A 19,688-nucleotide genomic window follows, 5' to 3' on the forward strand; every position below is an offset into this window, starting at 1 on the left:
TACCATTAAGGTGTAAAACAAAAAGTTTGACTTCTTATTGGCAAGAGATTAAAAGGGATTGGTTGAAAATTTCCTTCAGGTTAAGCAATTCTGATCATCCCTTATGCCCACTCGTCCGTTCCACTCCCATAACACTGTCCAAAATGGAAAGGCTTACCCTCAAAATCCGATAACTGCTAAATTCATATACTTCTCACTGTTCTCCTGCGTGAATTCTTTGTGCTCCAGTGGATGAGTGTGTGTGTTAGAAAGCTCTAATTCTTTCTGCAGACTCCTTACATGGCCCAGGGGACATACGATTCCTTGCCCTTTTAGCACCAATTTTTACAAACACAGCATTTCCCTTATTTTAAAAAAGCGCCCAAGAAGCCACTGAGTAAAGGAGATGGAACATTCTGCAGTTTTTGTAATGCTTTCAACCACCGATGAAAATTCCGTTTTAAAATGCGGGTTTTGAGCCAGTGTCAAAGACTCGTTTAGAAACAGTGTGACAGTTTAAGAGGAAAAGAATTACTTCTGGACCTGCCCAGAAATCGGCCTTTTGCTCCCTCCTTGGTGAGCTCAGGCCGCAGATCCAGTCTCAGATGAACAGCATCGGAGCGAGGAGCCTCGTGGACGCAGAAAACGTGGGCTGTGCTGTCTCCGCAGGGTCATCCCTTGGCCTCGCACCCAGCTTTTAATTGGACTTAGTCGCGTATTTGTTCACTGACATGGCAGCTTGCAAGGCACACTGGCTCTCTGTTTTTCTGTTTGCTTTAAACTTTTTTGTTTTTAAACTTTGAGCTCTAAGGCATGTTAGAGCTCCTCCTGCTGGAATTTTTCATCTTTTTTTTTTAATCACTGGGATTGTAATTAGTAAACGGTAACTCTGTCTCCGTTTTGCACTTGGACTGACGGAAGTGACAGGGAAAATATCACATGGTGCATTTAAAACCGGCCTTTTAATTCACCAGGTGTCACAGTCAGGCAGAAATGAAACATTGGCGCAACGTAAATCTTTCCTAAGTCTTCCAATTCCTCTGCTCTGTTTTTTCTGTTACAAAAATAAAAGAAATTGGAAAGTGAGCTTTTCCATCAGTATTTCTATTTACATATTTACCCTCTCTGAGCTGAGGCCCCAGGTCAGATACTCGTGCCTGGAAGTTTCTTGCTCTATCAGAAAGGGGCAGAAGTCTTTTTCCAGCTTTCCAAAGCAGAAATGAATGTTAGACTTCTGTACAGAGATTCAAAGTGTTGCCTTTTCCCTCCCCATCCTTGCTTCTTTTTCTTCTTCTCCCTGCTTTGAGATGACAAAGGAATGTGTATCTCAAAGTGGAAGTTTGCCTCGCCCAGTAGCTTGTTCTTAGCACCTCCTTCCCAGCCTCTCCTCCTTCCCCCAAATGGTGAAGTTGGCCAACCCCTTCCCCTGGTGCCTGGGGTGGGAGTGAGGGGGAAGGGCAGGGAAGAGGACAGAAGATGATGAAGAGGGTTAGAAATAGTTTTACCCCAGCTACCATCAGTGGGACTAGGTTTCTACAGCATGTAAGTTCTCTGAGATCTCTTTGGGGATTTCTCAAAGGAGAGAAAAAGAGATGGGGGGAGGGAAGAAAGGAAAGGAGGAAGGATGGAAGGAAGGAGGGAGGGATGGAGGGAATGAGGGAAGGAAGGGAGTGGAGAGGGAAGGGAAAAAAAATAATCAAACAGGACACTGCCTAACCTCATTCAATAGCCATGTGCATGTAAATCGGTTTAAAAACCACATCCTTTCTCTCGGTAGTTTTCTCAACACTGTATTCCTCTTACCTTCTGCTTCTCAGCATATCTTTTAGTCTTTTCCTCTGCCCAGCTTATGTGTTGTCAGTGATATAATGGAGAGGTTAAAATATAAAAAATTAATCTCAAAAGTAATGCTTTTTAAGAACCATGTTTTAATCCAACTAAAGACCCTCTAAATTGTCTGTTCTATCAATTAGGACTTGGAGCAAAACAAGTCGTTCTGACACTTGTGATAAAGAATAAGACAACGCTTGATTTCTCAAACTGACAGTACTTTTCTAACTTCCCTTCCCTTACACATACGCTCTCCTATTCTGGGAATGCTAGTCCCCTCAACTTTCCCTGTTTTCTGGAAGTCCTTCCGACCTCCCAACCTCCTTCCAACTCCAGGCTCAGACCCCGTGTCCCTGAAGCTCCTGAAGCAGAATCCCGTCGTAGCACGTATCCCACTGTTGTCATTGTCTACTTTCTCTCCCCATCTCAACTGGAAACTCCTGGGCAGTGACTGGCTTTGTTTCTGTACCTCTAACTCTTCATACAGCGCCTAGCACAAAGACATGGTGTGTTGAGGGGATGGGAGAAGACACAATGACTTGACGTGCAATATTTAATCAAAATATATTTTGAAATTAGCCCAATATTTAGTGTATTTTAAGAAACAACTTAAACACAAATGCTTTCTCTCTCGTCCTATTCTGTTGAAAACCTTGCCTGGATGAATGCTATTGTAAAATTCTTTTTACAAGTCATAAACTGAGCAGTCGCTGTGGGCAAATCGTTCTTTAAGCTGCCTTTTTGCTGCAACCACAGAAGTGAGTATATTGTACCATCTCTAAGGGTGAAATCCGAGTCAGATATTTAAGACAATGTAAAGAAAGTGTGGCAAGGCAGATTATATCACCATTTATCTCAGAGACTAATTTATACAGCATATTATATGTTTGTATCATCAACTAAGAATTATGGACTGTTTTTCTCCTTATATTCTCATTTCAAATTCCATGAATTGATTCATAGTTTTCCAATGACATATGTTATAAAATCATGGGTTCATTTTCACAGGGGAAAGAAATACTGGCTCTAACATGTAGCAAGAATCATATTAGAGAATTCCTTAAACCTTTTAAATGAATTCCAAGTCCTGTGTTCTTTCCAACATCTACAGCAAACTATTCTTGGACAGTCTGTTACTAAGGCTGAAAAGGCCAAAAATATGCTGGATAGCATCCTATAGTATTTTTGATAATAAATTACAAAATATTATCTTCCACGTGAACAAAATCATGACTGTTATAGCATATTCCTGAACTTAGCTTTATGCCTTCTAGATATATAAACACTGTTTTTTGAATAAATGTTCGAAATAAGAAGCAATGCACGAATACAGTGCTGAAATGTAAAATACTATGTCCCATAATCTGTTCTCTCATAGCAGACGTTCTCAAGAGGAAGTCCTGGGTCATAGTTAGTTGCCTTTCCATTTCACCTAGAGCTGCACTCCTGTCTGATTCCTTGCTTGGATCCGTTCGCTGGTTCATGTTCGTTAAACTACCGGTTGGGACACTGCCCTCTGCAGGTGCTGTAGCAGGCTGTCAACAGGATGAGGAGTAATCTCAGCTCACGGGAAATTTATAATGTTGTTCAGATGATAAACTATGTACACATGCCTCAAACTTTGTAAATGATGCAAGGATTAAGTAACTCAAGAGGATCGTGAAGAAGTAAGGCATTTCAGTTCCCGGAAGGGAGATTCTGTGGGCACCCGCCAACCCAGCTGGCTGAGGCCTCCACAGCCATTTTGCCTGGAGCCGCTCTGGAGAGGAGCTCAGCAGAGCCCACTGTGGGAGGCGCTCTTCATGATTTTAGAAAACTCACAAGCAGTTTCTGGTTTTTGTCCTCTTTTGTTTAGTCTTCTGAGAAATTCGCCAGATGTAGCCAAAAAAAAGAGAGGTGCCTTGCTTCTTGTGGTCTGTAGACAAAACCCTTCATTGTTTTTTTGACCTATCTCATCAATAAGATAAAAAAGTTGGGCAAGTTGATGTCAGATTCTAGTGGCTCCTAGAAACCTGAGATGCATAATGCTCCCATGATCCCAAATGTAATTGTACGTAAATTGAATTTTGAGACAGTTATATTTTAAAGCTTTAATTATATTTAATAAGTAGAACTTGTGGTATAAAAGAAATATATTGCACATCCTTTTTTGATGCAAATAACTACCGTCTAAGACAGATATCGCTCCTCTAGAAGTATGAATCTGTGTATATCTTTCTTTGAAGGTTTTCGTTTTTTAAAAAATTTGGGTCCACTTAGCTAATTAGGCTGGACTTCAGTCACACTTTCTCCAAAGATGAGAGTTTGGAATGGACATTTAGAGAGGCTTACTTTCTCTTACCTACTACCATTTTCATAAACAAATACAAGCTTCCCCAAGCAAGTAGTTACTCTTCTGGTGATGACTAACAAGAAAACTGCCATAGGATAGTATCTTGGTCTTTACGAAATAAACCTAAAACTGATTTGACCCATATGTAAGTCTAATTCACAAAGGTATCAAAATATTCCTACAACCATTTCTTCATCTTTCTTAAGATTTTTTCCAACACTTTCTCTTTTTTGCTCATACTTTGTCTGGCAGGTGAATTGAATTGTTGACAAAGCAAGGTCAAAATAATTTATTATGCCTTAGAACAGTGGCTTTCAAAGCACAGTCCCAGCAACAACATCATCTGGGAACTTGCTAGCAATGTCTCACCTCATTAGAAACTCTGTATGGGACCCAGCAAGTTGTTTTAACAAACTCTCCAGGGAATTTTGATGCACAGTCCAATTTGAGAACTGTTGCCTTAGAACATGCCAGTGTAACTGCCCAATAGAAAGAACCTTGGACAGGGAATCAGGAGATCTTGGTTTAAGCACAGGAAAGGAAAGACACTAAGCTACATAGACCCAGTCTGACTCACACATTAACCAGTCAGATCTTTCCCACTTCCCATCCTGAGGAGGAATAAGGGCAGGGGCAGAAAGACCCAACCATTTCAGTCATCAATATTATGCTACCAGGAAGCAAGAAGCTAAAGGTGATTTCCACCCTCACCCCCCACCCCACCGCTGATGTACCAATGCAGTTTGCCCTAGTGAACTCTCCCCCAATCCCTGTCAAGATTGGCCTCACGGCATGAGTCCTGAGAATCAGCTAACCCAAAGAAGAGCAGATGAAATTTAGTTCTTCCATTCTTAGAAGACAATCAAACGAGATACTAAGACAAATAATGCATTCTTCTCTCTTATCGGTGAAGCCAGTTTCTCCCCTCACAATGCCACCCACCCTGTGTGAGGATTTGACTTTCTTAGAAAATTTGTCATTGTCCAAAATACTGTAAACGGTCCATCCCTGCAGCTACAAATGCAACTTCAAGTCTTACATCCTTCCCTTTGATTTGAAAGCAGAAACATGGCACTTCTATGGTAACCATAAACCGCCCACGCACAACACAGTGTTTCAATAAACACTAAGTGATGCAAGATGCTCCATTTCAGTATAATGGATTACTTAATGAAACCCATCACTAAACAAAGCAACTGAGGAAAATTTGGTACAAAACAAATAACTTCGCTTTGCCCAAAACAAACTGTCTTATGAGCTGAATGTCTTTGGAAACTCTTTGAATGGTTAGGAACTGGACCAATGAAATTAACCTCAACAGTAAACCTTAAATGTTTTTTGGTGTTTAAGTTGGCAAACACCTTAGCATTACTCATTAAGAAAATTCTCAATGAACTACTTAATACTCCTCTTGAATTGCTTTCTAATAGAGTTTTATATACAGATTATTGGGGGGTTATTATTTTAGAAATAAAATGATGCTGGTTTCTTCCAGAAGGTTTGAGGGACTCTTTAGGAAATTACTAAATACATTTACGGGTTACTTTAACCTGAAACTGGGCATATTTTAAAGATGTCATAATTGTTTTGAGAGAACATGATGGAAATTTTATCTTTCATTCTTTCTGTCATTAACTCACCACACAGGTTTGCAGTGCCTGTTAGTGTAAGGCCTTAGGGCTTCCCTTAAAGAGTCCACAGTGGATGGTTTTCCTGATTTATTTACTTGAGAAAAAAAATGCTATGATCCAAAGACCATCCTAAGTTATTTGATACGGTGGTGAATCAGACAAACAAAAGGTTTGGCACATAGCAGAAAGCTGTATTCTCGTCTCCTGCTTTGCCTTCTTCCTGCAGTTGCCCACTGCTCTTGTCCGGCTCTTGTCCCATCAGTGTGGTGCAAGAATTGGAGGAGGAGATTACTGAGAGTTGCTGCGCCGTCAGAGTATTTAAATCTTCCTATTCTCTGTCTTCCCTTCAATCCTCACCACTTAATTTTTAGTTTCTTTAACCTCATTATAGACCTACATTTTCTGATGACTTTCAAGTTTTATATGCTGCAGTTAAAATCATATTTGCCCCTGCATTGACCACGTTATAGTATTTTCAAGCTCCCAGAATATATTCTCAGAGTCTGAATTACAAAATTTTGCCCTATTTTTTCCACTTAAAGTGGGATGCTATAGTAAAACTACTTGCAGATTTGTCTTATCCCACTTATCCTCCACTGTGAATAGATTCTGAGTTCTTAAAAATCCTGTAGCATAATGCACTCTACATAGTAGATATGCAGTAAACATGCGTGCAGTGTATGACTGGAAGGCACGTTCCAGATCCTCGAGTCTGTCTCCTGCATCGTGGATGAGGAAGCTGAGGCTTAGAGAACTTTAGTTGGTTAATGATTGTACAGATTGGCAGATGGAGCTAGAATCCACATCTTTTGGCTTCTGATCCAGGACTCTTTCTGTGTAAACTTGTTGCCTCAAGTATAAGCCTCTGACCAAGGCCTCAAAGTGTTGCGTGCCTGGCCTTGGTGGACCTGCTCACCTTGACCTGGTCTGTACTCTAACCTGGCTAAACATCTCTGTTTAGGCACTTTTCAGTCATTCACTTGTCCATTATTTAATAAATATTTATTCACTGCCTTCTAATCACATTATACTAAATGCTGCATACACGTAATAGATACAGAAGATGTGGTCTCTGCTCTCAAGAAATTTGCCATCTACTCGGGGAGACAGGCAATAATCTAGTAAATAAATACATAATTACAAACAGGGTTAAGTGCTATGAAGAACACAAACATCATGAATAATGGGGGCATGGTTAGAAACTATAGGATAGTCAGGAAGGGCAGAGGGATGACATTTAAGCCAAGAACAAAAGAATCAAAAGAGAATTCAGTTTGCATTCCTTTCTCTCTTGGCTACAGTCCGTGGTCAAAGCTGTCCCACACACATGAGACAATTCCCAACCCACCACACCACGCTGTGTCCTGCCTTTCACTGTGTTTGTGGTTTAAGTTCTACTTTTTTCAAATAAAATCCCTTAATTAAACTTATCCCATTATTGAAACTTCTGGTGGAGATTCCCTCCTTCAAGCTCAAATTCTGGCCAACTGTCACTCCCCTGTAACTGCTTAATTGCTAAGAATACATTTCTATAGATTGTGTGACTATTTGTCAAACTCTCTGAGGACAGGGGACCTATTATTTACTATTCCAAACATCTACTGAAGAACGGAGCAGTCAAATACTCTGTAGGTAGAGTTTCCAAAGGTCTAAATCCTATACGTCAGTGTAGCTTATTTTTTTGGCAAAAGCAGTGATTTACTAACGAATGCCTTTGTATAATGTAAAGATCAGTGGATATCATGAGCATTCATTAGTTGTTCCTCACTTGTAGGAGTAACTTTCATTTATTCAGTTGTCAAACATTCAGTGGCTGAATGACAAACACTGAGCCAGACACGCAGGAATACGAAGATGAGTAAGACAGCCCATTTCTAATCAGTGGAGAGAAACATATAACCCTAATTAGGATTCAATGTGATGATTATTAATAGAAATATATTGAGATGCTATAAAAGCAACTGTATCAAGATCGGGGTCAAGATGGGGGAAAGTGGGTCAGAGAAAACTTCACTGAGGTGAGTCTTGAAGAATGAATAGCAGTTCCAGCAGATGAACAAAAGGACATTGAGAACGTAACTGCATGTAACACCATGCCGAACACTGTGTGAAACAAGTTAAGTGGATGTGACCTCTGGCCTCTAGAACCTTCGTGTCAAAGGAGAAAATGATGCAGGTTCAAGATTCAGGACAGAAGTTAAATAAATACGGTCATTTTAAATGAAAATGAGGAATATGCTAGTGAAAGGGCGTGTGTTTTTGCCTGGTCGTAAGTAAAAAGGAAATTATGGGAGGATTTTTCCCAAAAGGGAATTCCAAAACATTTCAGGTGGTCACAGTAGCCAGTAGCCTTTATGCAGGAAGAGGACTTATTTGTTTACTCAAATTAAAAAGCTAGTATTGATTGGTTTAGTTGTGTTACTGGGCCTATAAAGTATCTCTAATTTTACTTTCAAAAATGGAGTGTCTGCTTCAAATGAGACCAGTGTAAGAGGTTAAGTTGGAATGCCCCTTCCCAAGGAAACTTTTCCTCTGAAGCCTCTGCAACATTTTTCGGGTACAGGAAGCAAAAGGAACTCTATTAATGTCTAGGCGTTTTTGCCTAAGTGGTCAGTATTTTAACCATTAATCAACAATATATCTTTTGCTTTGATTTTTTCCTTGACTGTCTAATTTTATTTTATAGCTTTGTGATTTTTTCAACACAATTTCATAATCGTTTCCTTTAACTTTTCTAACTTCACTTCTTCATACCTGAGAAAGGACATTTGATTTGATCCATTTAGTGTTCAGCACAGAAGAAAATTCCATGCCATCACTATAATTCCAGAAGGGGTCTTGCTGAAAAAAATCAAGGGAAAGTTTTATCAAGAAGAAAGGTTTCAATGTGTAGAATTTGTTGAGTTTTGTTAGTTATAAAAATCACTCCCCACCATTCTAACATATGAAGGCAAGTACGCACACAAAAAGCTTATTAATCCCTTTAGGAAATAAATGTCAAGGTTCAGGGAATAGAGAGCATTGCTTGGGAAAGTTGAGATACTTGGGTACAGGGATATTTCATTCTCTGGACTTTGTTTATTCAGGAACCTCTGCTCTCAGAAACACCATTACTATCAGAAAGTGAGCAAGGCTACTACTACTAAGGAAACTTTTAGGACCCAAAATAGGAACTAGAGCTCACGCAGTTCACTTACTCTGAGCCTGTTTACACTTATGGTAGAGAACTCTCAAAACCTGGATTTTCTGATTTTAACTTTTAAGTTTTAACAAAGGCAATGAGAAGTGATAACGTGACAGGGAGAAAAAGAGGAAGAATATTTCATAAAGAGAAATAAAAATTCGAACAGAAACCCATCTGTTTTTGAGGCCTAATACACCTTATTACATCACGTGTCACCTAACGACAGGGATACGTTCATTAGGCAATTTTGTTGTTGTGCGAACATCACAGAGTGTACTTACACAAACCTACACGGTGTACCCTACTACACACCTAGGCTACATGGCCTAACCTTACGGGACCACCATCGTCTATGCAGCCTGTTGTTGTTACGTGGTACGTGACTGTAGTTTCTGAAGCGAAGGTAACAGTGCAGTTTACTCTATGTAATCCTACTGTACTGGCAGAAATGTGCAGTGTGTTGTAGGTGGCTTTTAAATGATTTAATATTTTTATTAGTATTGGGAGGGATGGCTTCAGTTTTGAGAAAAATTTGCCTAGGAAAAAATACCTCATTTTTGTTAAAAAATGCTGAGTGAATAAAAGGTGACATTGTTAAAATCATTACAGATGGCACCCACCCCTGCTGGCCTGTCTGTGCATGAGCATGTGTGTCATACGATGGCTCTTTCTCAGTCTTTGGGACAGCCTTCTGTTAGATATTCTACTTGTTTCTTTACCTTTCTCTTTCTCTCTTTCTAGCCGGAGACCACCCCCATCACCAACTCGTCCCACTATAATCCGTCCACTTGAATCCTCCCTGTTAGACTAAACGAAGTATCTGGCATGGCAATTAATTACTAATGAATTATGCGAAAGCAAAATATTTGATAACCCTTGCAGTAAGTCATGAGTAGTCGCATGTGTGGACATCAGTAGGCAAGTAACCAGTTTTACTAATGCGTTCATCACTCATCCTCATTGCTCACGGATGTCAGACCTCTGGAGTTTGACTCTTGAAAACTGCTGACCCTTCAAGGCTTTGTATGTTGTATTGACCAAGGTAGGTTTGTATAGCAGCCCTCCACTTTGGGGACCATTTGCCTACCCTGGCATATATTTGCAATTGCTTTGGACAAGTTTCCCAGTTTACCTACCAAATGTAATTCTTAAGCGATCTGAGATGGTGGGCTTAGACCTAAACCATACCTATTTATTTTCCCACATTCTGTTTTGGCTGACAGAAATTATGTGTATTGCTAATGTTTCCACCTACTCCATAATTACCTATTTAGAGCCTCTTTCCTTCTTCTTTATTTCATAAGACTGCTAGGAAGTGATTTTTAAAATTAGGATTCCTTAAGAATAAAACTTTTCCAGAAGCACAAGGTAGTTTGCGAAGGAAAAGTGAATGCATTGCTTGCTCTAAAGAGCTTCTCATGCCCATGTGTTTTGCTTCATGCTAGAAGCACGTTCAACAGCGAATCAAAGCTTGTTTTTTGGTAGTCAGTCAAAAGATTTGGCTAGTTAGTTTAGAGTTCAAGGAAGAAGCAAAATAGCACATCTCTAGAAGTGTCTGGAAAAAGGTAATTCCTTTATTCACTTCTGTACTCAGTTCCTCATAGGTTACAGTGAACGCTGACGTGGAAAATGTTTCATTTTTCATATTGACCTAATTTTAGGCATGGCTAACTACACTTTGAAACTAACTCTACTTTATTTTTTTATTTATTTGGTTGGTTGGTTGGAGCAAAAATATTTCTCTCTTTCCATGCTAAAGTGTACTTCCTTTATGTAAGAAATTTTCCTACCTTTAAAACAGTTTTAATGTAACTTTCTATCCATTCTAGGCTTTCTGAATAAATCTTGAGCCTTACTGTAGGATAATCATATTTAAAGAATTGAACCTGGAATGGAAGGAAAAGTCATTTAGTGAGAGATGCCATGGTTTAAGAGCAGAGCTCACTTTTTCACGGTTATACCACTTCAGAGTTTCTATCCAGGTCATTCCAGAAAATGGCATTAAGACACTTAGATCTAAAGCAAATTGGCGATTTCTACCATTTCTGAATTTTGCAAAAGCCATTTAGCCTGGAGGTTAATAGTTCAGTCTTGAGGCTGAGTTTTGGACTACCTAGGACCTAGGATTAGCATGTAGGAAACAGCCCGAAGCCAACAGGAATTTTGTCTGTTAACTGCGCCCAGACAGCAAACCAAGCATTCACTGAACAGTGGCGTCCCACGACACTATTTCATATTCTACGGAAGTCAATCAGGTTTCACCAACTGAAATGTCTCTCTTTGAAAGCAGCAAACATGATTTGTATGTTAACTTAACTTTAATTTCCTGTGTAGTTTATACCCAAAGCACACACTCATAAAGTATGAAGTAAAAACTTGTAACCATTATTAAAAAGAGAACTTGCCAAGTTGAATGGCATTGTATTGAACTTAGTCTAACAGGTTACAGCTAACTCACTTATAATAGGCAAAAATCAGAGAATTTAAGATTTATGAAAAGGGCATTTCAACTTTTAAGTTACAAGTGAGTGTATAAAGAACGTCACGTCCCCTCAGTCTTCTCATATGTTATTTTTTCTCATTGGAAAAAAAATTAACTTTTTGTGAATGGAACAGATGTGCAAGATACACACTGGCTTTAAAAATAATGTCACAGCTAAATGGAAATATGTTAAATAAACATCCATAGTATAATAAATAATCTATAGTGAGATCTTTTCACAAAATTCCCTCTTTTTAAGATTCCCTTTGCTTCTTCCTTTGAGTTCTCTACAATAGGCAGCTAAAGGATTATATACTTCAGGGTTTGGCTTCGTGCTAAATGTGGTTTTGCGTTTTGCTGTATTTCAAAAATTTCCTTCTGTTAAAGGAAAATATTGTGGATAACCACTGGTGTATTCTCAGATCAGCACAAATCATGTCAAAGAAAATTGGAGATTTTTTCCAAGTTTCTTTCCACTGATCTTATGCAGTCATAAACAATGGCATTTGTCATCCTTGGCTTTTGCTCTCAGATTATAATCCCAGTGTCACTGTCCCAGTTGTCTCTGTTTGTGGGTCCATTTTTGTCCTCTTTTACTTTTAAGTTATTTCTAATAGAAGCCAGCCTGGAATTTCAGCAGTCATGTTGGAGAATATTTTCAGTTTCTGCAGTACTATGTCAAAGGATTGGTATTAATCCCATTTCCCAAAGAGTTTGCATTTTACTGAAACGAGATGTCTATGTGAATGAAGTCGGAAGCTCTAGGATGTGTGTAGTTTGAAGTGCAGTGTTTATATCAGGGCTTAAGATGGGAATGTTGCTTAATGAGCTTTCCAAGTATTTCCCATGCCACTTCTAATCTTCCATGTGACTTCCTCCTAACTGATTGCTCTGATGTTGTCTACACAATAGATGTAGCTCCATCCTGTCTAGTATAATAAAATAAAACATACAGTGTTTTTAGGATTTGGAAAAATAAACTGTATATGTTTATTTGATAGGTAAATCTATTTTATTGTCACATGCTATATCTTGCATGCTTATTGACTAATTGGAATAACCATTCACTCAATTGTGGACAGATGATTGAAATAGTATTGATTTAGAACAGATATATTGCATTTCCTGAAATCGACTCCCAAGATTACTCTTCTGAATATTGCTTTTAGCTGTGCTTTGTAACATAAAAGAGCAGTAGGGTCTGTTGATTAGCAAATTGCCTACTAATTCAGATACAAACTCATTCTATTCCCAAACATTATAAGGAAACCAGTACCTGTGACATAACTATAAGCCTTCTGAACTTAGAATTAAAAAGTAGTCATATAGATTAATTTTATGACTTTTTAGTATAGACTGTAGCCATAATTCTCAAATATGAAATGGGACCTAATACCAGTATGTGATAAATGTTGATGTTTTCTGTGTACAAACCCATTTTCTATGCATGTGTCTATATGTATACAGTATATACATAGTAAATTTGTTTCTGTAAGTATCTGTACTTTGTGTCCTTTTGGGTAGGTGGACTTAAGAGCACTTGTTCCAATGCTGCAAGCATGAGTGTGATTGTATGTGCATTGTACATAGATGTTACGTATGGGTGTAAATATGTATACATGTGCTTTGTATGTGTGAGTATAAATATATTTTTTAAACTGTGCGAATACAAGAGGTAGCTTTGAAGGATCTGCCATAGGACGTGATAACAGTGGTTCATTTCTGATAACGTACATGAGGTATGCAAAAATGTCTCCACATTGTGTTCATGCTGAGAGGCACAAAGCTCAGAATTACCATGACGACACGCTAGAGAACATCCACAAGCATTTCTATCTGAATCCACAGCAGTGCTTTCAAAGAAGAAATTACCTTGGCTAATACAGTTTGATAAGAAGAGTAAGATCTGGAAACCAACCTTTAAGATCTCTGATTAGAATTATAAATTATCCTTGAATTGCTGAGCTGAGTCTTGAAAAGCTAAGTCGGTATACATAGTCATTTTTTCTCTATGGTAAATGTCAAAAAATCAAGTAGAGGTTTACAGCAGTGTAATAAAAGTAGTGTATATTTCTGAGTAAATTTGCTGAAAATGCAGGGGAGAAGTCAGCTAATATCTCAGAGGTAGGTTGTCCATCCACTTTTTCAGGTAAACATTCCTCATTTGGCACACAATGTGATTATTTGAAATTGACAGGAATCTCCTTGACATTGAGCATAAAGCCTAAATACTAAGTCTCTGAACTGTGGAACTCAATGAAAGAAGACAATACGTGAGACGCGAGCCATGAGTTTTGCATCATTTCACAAGAGGACTGCTAGCTGTGAGCTCCGAGTTAGAATAAAGCTAGATGATTTCAGAGAAACAATTATTAGTGGACTAGATCACTCAATCCCTTCCTAAAAGTTCCAATGTGTCTTCTAGATAATCTTAAGTCATCCTGTCTAAATGGTATGTTTAAAATCATGTGGTGCTCTGTATTGTGAACTTTAAGAATATTTTGAAGCATATGTAGTACTTGCACTGCTATTTGTATATATGTGCAAGAATGTATGAATGTGCGAGAGCAAGAGAGGAAACTCAAGGGAAAGTCTCCTGTTTGTCTTCAGACCTGTTCATACCAGTATGTTGGTGAGGCGTCTCACCTTTCTGGTCTGGGGTTTCACACATGGCTCAGCTCAAGGCATTTGTTTCTTTTGAATTTTTACCCTCAAAATCGTTAAACTTTGCTGATTATATAATGGTTTCAAAATGATGATAAAAATTACTCTATCTAACCTCTTGTATTGTCTGCTACCAATTTGACAAAAAATTTTTCCTCCCAAGCAGAAATTCCACCATGACTTGATTTGAGTTTAATGTCATACGTACGGCCTTCGTTTTGCTTGCTTGTCTCCATTTCTTGTCTCTCTCTTTTCTGAATCCAATTCCTCTTTTGCTTTTTTAAGAAGAAGCAGTGTACAGAAGCAAAATCTTGTCTTCTCTGTTGATTCTTTAATTAATTTGAGCCAGAATGCTTTTCACTGTCTTCTTAGCACTTTCAGGATTTCTTAATGCTGATACATGGATGGACTCTGTGAATGGAATTTTTGAAGCAAGTTCTTAAAGCCTGTATCATTCTTGAAGGTCACATGTACCTATCGTGAAAATGTGAAGCTGTATTTCTGAACCTGAAATAAATGATCACATTTGAAGGACTTCCCCCTTCCTCATTCTTGCATATGTGCATGGACATAGAAACACAACTTCGGTGGCTTCAGGCCAAAGGGAAAGGCACTGAGTAAGATTATCCTAGGACAGACTGTCACAAACACAAAGTTGGCTGAGAAAATCAGCTGTAAGAGCAACCAGAGCTCCCAGCTTAGGACTGTCGTCCTGGAGCTCTAGTGCTTTGTCGTTGTAATACCTGAGACCCCAGGGGAAGGTCACATAGGGACAGGAGGCGCGAAGGCAGATTAGAGACACACATGCCATGAGTCTTAGTAAGCCTTGTGGAGGACTCAGTTTTCAATATTACCTTTCCTCTCTCACTCTCCAAGAAAGAGCTCCTCTAAATTAATTACATTACCCCCATTGTATTCCTGCAAAGGAAGGGATCCAGGTTGATTTAAAATTAAAGATCATCAGAGACAATTGAGAAGAATGCCTATTATTATTGCCTTTTTTTGTTGCACTTCCCAAGCCTCTAGGCTCACCCACTGCTCTGGGATGTTACCTAAATGATGGGCAGAGAAAGCAAGCAGAGAATGCTTTGTGAGATTGCAACAGAAAAGAAACAAGTTAAAAGGAGGACCTTCCCAGGGATCTTGCACAGGAATGTCACCATAGGAACAGATTGCAGCATTGAGGTAGATCTGAGAGAATGTGGGTAATTCAACATTCTTCTTCATAATTGAGTCTTTTACATATGAATTATGCCCATTTTCCATACACAGCTTTCCGTGCTTCCGTACCTTCCTGTTTTGGGCAAACAATTCTGTGAGGTTATTTTTCAGAAAGCTTAAGAAGGTATAACCTGAATTATAATCTTGATTAGGTAGATTTGCTTGTATGGTGAATACTAGTATGATGAGCTTTAAAATTTGTTAGCAACTCAGTGTTCCAAGTCAATGTTCCAAATCAGTGCTCCAGCTTTCATATCAGAGGCAGCAACAGTATGAGGTACCTTTGTAGCTCTTCGTATAAAAAGCCCAAATATTTTCAGCACCTGCCTTCAAACACTTCAGCATCGGTAAATAATATAGAAAATTCTGGAAAAGAAATAGTAAAAACCCAAACTGCCAAGATGCACGATAGAACTAACTCTGAGCCACTGTATGGTGCCATCATCAACAATGCTTTTTTGGCAATGAGAGGGAAGTTAGATAACAGGATAAGTGAAGAGGAAAAGAAAGGAGCTGTCCGAGGGGATAAATGTCACTCTGATGTTTGAAGCAAACATTGTAGCTCTCCGTGAAATATATTCCAAGACATTAAGTTTCTGATCCTGTTTCTGGAGTAGAACACCAGACTCACTCAAACAGGAAAGTGCTTTGGCATATGCTAACAGAATGTCCCTTCAGCACTGTGGACTTGCTGTTCAGTTTAATGGCTCACCTCCCCACCCTGCTGAGGTAATTAAAGTGTTCCAAAGCCCCTTCAGAATTCAAAAATAGTTTCTGTTTGCTGGGCAGGTGATAAATCTCATTGAGGCTGACAGGAATTTAATTACACTTTCTTCATGAAAACACCAGGGATACCCATTACCTGGATCCCTAAAACTGAAGGCTTGCAGACCCCCCGCAGTTGAAAGGTTACGTACCAATAACAAGTTCTTCATCATTTAAATGGATGGGAGGCCTCCTGAGTGTAGCCAGCTTAAATTGGACCAAAGAAAAATTGGTCTTGGACCTTGGGGCACGTAAGATCGTTTGTCACCGCTGCTCAGAAATAGCTCGGTCAGTTTGGCTCCATTAACATCTCATAGAAGATGAACAAGAAGTTTGTTTTCGTTTTTGTTTTTTTGTAGACTTCATTGCTCCACTCACTGAAGTGTTACGAGAGTAAGATGGAAGTGAGTATGTCATTGAACACCTGGATGAGTGGCTAAAAAATAGTCCCACAGAGAGTAGGGTACCGAGCTAACCTCACAGTCCCATGGCTTGCTGTAATGTTGAGTTCATTACCAGTCCAGTTAGAAAGAGGAAATTAAAGTGTCGACTTCTGTTGGAAACCCAGTGGGAAAGCTTCATTTGGCCTGCTGTTTTCCTACTAACAGAGCTGCTCGTTGCAATGGAGAGTTTACTGTATCTTCTCTAACAGTAAGTCATCCAGAGAGGCCGAGGTCAAAAGGAAGCACAACTCTGGACCCTTATTTCACAACCCATGGGCCTGACAAGATGCAACCCAGGCTAGAGATGTGGGGAAGGATCCAGCAAACCAAATCTTATTTACCCTGGACCCAGTTCAGAATAAATCAGCACTTCAGTTGCACCTAACTCTGAGACAGAGGGAAATCCTACAGAATGCTGGGGCCACCATGGACCAGACCCAGGCTCCGGTTTCCCTGGGCCTAGAAAGGCTATCACATGAGAATATTCACCTGGAGCAAATTCTTATTTACAAATCCTTGTCTCCAAGATCGACACTTAACGTTTTCTGCATTGTAATTGAATTGTTCATTTGATCTCATCACCTTCTAATTTCCTTCATCTTAAAAAAATTTCACCTGTCACGCTTCTGTATCAGCTCTCTCTCCCCCTATGGAGTTTTCACAACATTTATTGAAATCTTTGGAAATTACCCAATGTCACAAAATCAGGGTTAGGAAACAAATACTCAAGTTATAAAGGTATTTGGCTCTAGGGCTGTTGCCAGTTCTCCTGAATATGATTTCATGGATTTATCATTTCATGGTACAAAATAAAAGATTTTGGAGTGGGCGCCAATGGATCATACCTAGCACCCTGCTGGGAGCCGAGGAAAGTCCTGAGAACTGCTGACCTTGCCGTGTGGTATTCCCTCATTTCCCCTGCATGCCTGCACGTCTCTGTGTCTGATTTGAATTTTACTTTTGTGGGATATTTTTGCATGCTCTTATTTGGATTTGTTTTATAATTTACACATTGTTTTCTTCCTTTGCATCTGTGTTTTTCTTTTTGTTATTTTGTTTTGTTTTGTTTTGTTTTCACTAGGCGACCCCCTCCTGCCGTTCCAGGACGACCATCCTAACCCCCATCATTCATCTCCTTTTGTTTCCAACAACATGTCTACCATGGTATTTAAAAGCCTCTCATTTGCACTATATTGTCATATGTACATAAAAGCTTTTATTTTTGATCCATGTCTATAATAAAAACAAAGTTTATTCTATATAAAAAAAATGAAATGTGTTCTGTTTCTTTTTCTAAAGAAGACCCAAATTTATTGAGTTTGCTTCAGCTAAAACCAGGTAAGGTGAAAAATACATAATTTGATCATTTAAGGAGCTTAATTGAAAAAGATTGATTTTAAGTTCTTAAAGCATGGCAATTTAAGATGCTATTTGGTGGAGAATAATAATCCATCTTCAGTTGAAATGTCTGTCCAATAAAAGAGTGAAAAGATGAAGTAAAAATTCTGGGTGTCTAGAAAGGCACAGAAGACTGAATAATTTCAACTTGCCTCCAGGTATCCCATTAATAATTATTATTGTACCAAAACATTTTTTCCTTTTTTTTTTTTTTAACATTGGCACCTGAGCTAACAACTGTTGCCAATCATTTTTTTTTCTTCTTTTTCTCTCCAAAGCCCCCCTAGTACATAGTTGAGTATTCTAGTTGTGAGTGCCTCTGGTCATGCTATGTGGGACACCACCTCAGCGTGGCCTGATGAGTGGTGCCATGTCCGCACCCAGGATCTGAACCTGCGAAACTCTGGGCCGCCAAAGCAGAGCGCGTGAACTTAACCACTCAGCCACGGGGCTGGCCCCTTTTTTCCTATTTTTATTATTTTTCTAAACACTCTTGTAGGAGATAAAATGTGTAAGATTATGGAAGAAATTGTAAGTCTTAAATACATAAACCTTACACACTCTATTGGGGAAATGAAGGGAAAAAAATATTATTCAGAATAAAAGTTCAAGGCCACCTTGACAAGAAAGATTCTTAATGATGTCAGGAAAGTACTGGAAGAGTGAGATCTATATGAGTTTGGGGGAAAAGAGAACTTTTTTGTACCTTAATCCTCAAATGGTAATTCCAACATTGAAATCTTAAGCTATCATTTAAAAAAAATCCCAAAGATTTATCCAAATAAAATGTTTATTATTAAGGTGATATAGTATATCCTGCCAAATATGTGCTCTGAAGCCTTCCCAAAGGTTTGAGATCTAATTTAGAATTTTCTTTTTGAAGATTTACATGGTCTAAATTTGAATTTAAATGTAACTCCTCTCAGATGAGATCACTTCTGAATGTACCTTGCTTTAGCATATTAAGACAGAAAACTATAGGACAGGAAAGTAAAAAATTCTTCATCAGGAATTGGTGTCCCATTTCCTTCATGTCTCACCTGGGCAAAGAGAGGCTGCATAGAAGATGTGGGCAGGAAGCCCCAACTCAAAAATGGAGACCACTCACTAACAATGCTCTTTCTTTGGACAATCAAAATCTTTTTTAAGGACTACACTGTCCACTCAAAAATGCAAAACTAGTTTATTTCTCAGGTTAAAAATTTCATTCATTACATTACACACAATTACATCCATTTTTACTTGTATCCCAGGTCATGTGACTGGGCGTTAGAAGCACTGGAAACTAGGAAAATTCAAAGGTGTCAAAGTAGTGGGTCCCCTGAAGCTCAAGTGCACCTGAGGGGACTGAGTCGATGCAAAATAATGCACAGCCTGTGGTCTTTTGCCCTTCCCTTCACCGTCAGTCCAGGCATTTGATTTTTAAATCAATATTCTTATTGGATAGCATTCTCATCCAGTAACATTCTCATCCCCACAGACGCAGCATTCCCAGATTATTTCATACCACCTCCCCAAACAAAAACAGAGGTTGTCAAAAGGAAGGTTTTCACCAGCTGTCTTTTCTAGTTGTTTGGTACTTTTCCAATTTGTCTTAAACATGAACTTATTTTTATATGCAGTGTTACAGTTTACATGTTAAAATCTTACAGTGACCTGATGAACAATGAGAAAGGAAAACTCAAGTCATAGTGGAATGAAATGATTCCCTGGTCTCCTCAACAGAAAAGTGTGGTCCTTTCCTCACATTTGATAGGGG

The 19,688-nt window shown here is 38.9% G+C and overlaps 1 protein-coding gene across 16 annotated transcripts in view; it reads left to right on the top strand.

Moving 5' to 3' along the window:
- Positions 1 to 17,801, top strand: part of DNM3 (dynamin 3) — a 565,868-nt gene extending 548,067 nt beyond the window's left edge. For 7 of the 16 annotated variants that reach the window (XM_070591081.1, XM_070591080.1, XM_070591066.1 and 4 more), the window contains one exon: positions 9,698 to 14,636. In XM_070591081.1, coding sequence (XP_070447182.1) covers positions 9,698 to 9,767 — 70 coding nt within the window. In that variant the 3' untranslated portion in view covers positions 9,768 to 14,636. Of the gene's footprint in view, positions 1 to 3,187; positions 14,637 to 17,612 lie in introns of those variants that run through there. The other 9 variants (XR_011532051.1, XM_070591069.1, XM_070591074.1 and 6 more) reach the window with 4 other exon arrangements.
- Positions 17,802 to 19,688: the final 1,887 nt, after the last annotated feature.

Source organism: Equus przewalskii, chromosome 23 (genome assembly GCF_037783145.1).
Source record: "Equus przewalskii isolate Varuska chromosome 23, EquPr2, whole genome shotgun sequence".
Classification (NCBI taxonomy): Eukaryota; Metazoa; Chordata; class Mammalia; order Perissodactyla; family Equidae; genus Equus; species Equus przewalskii.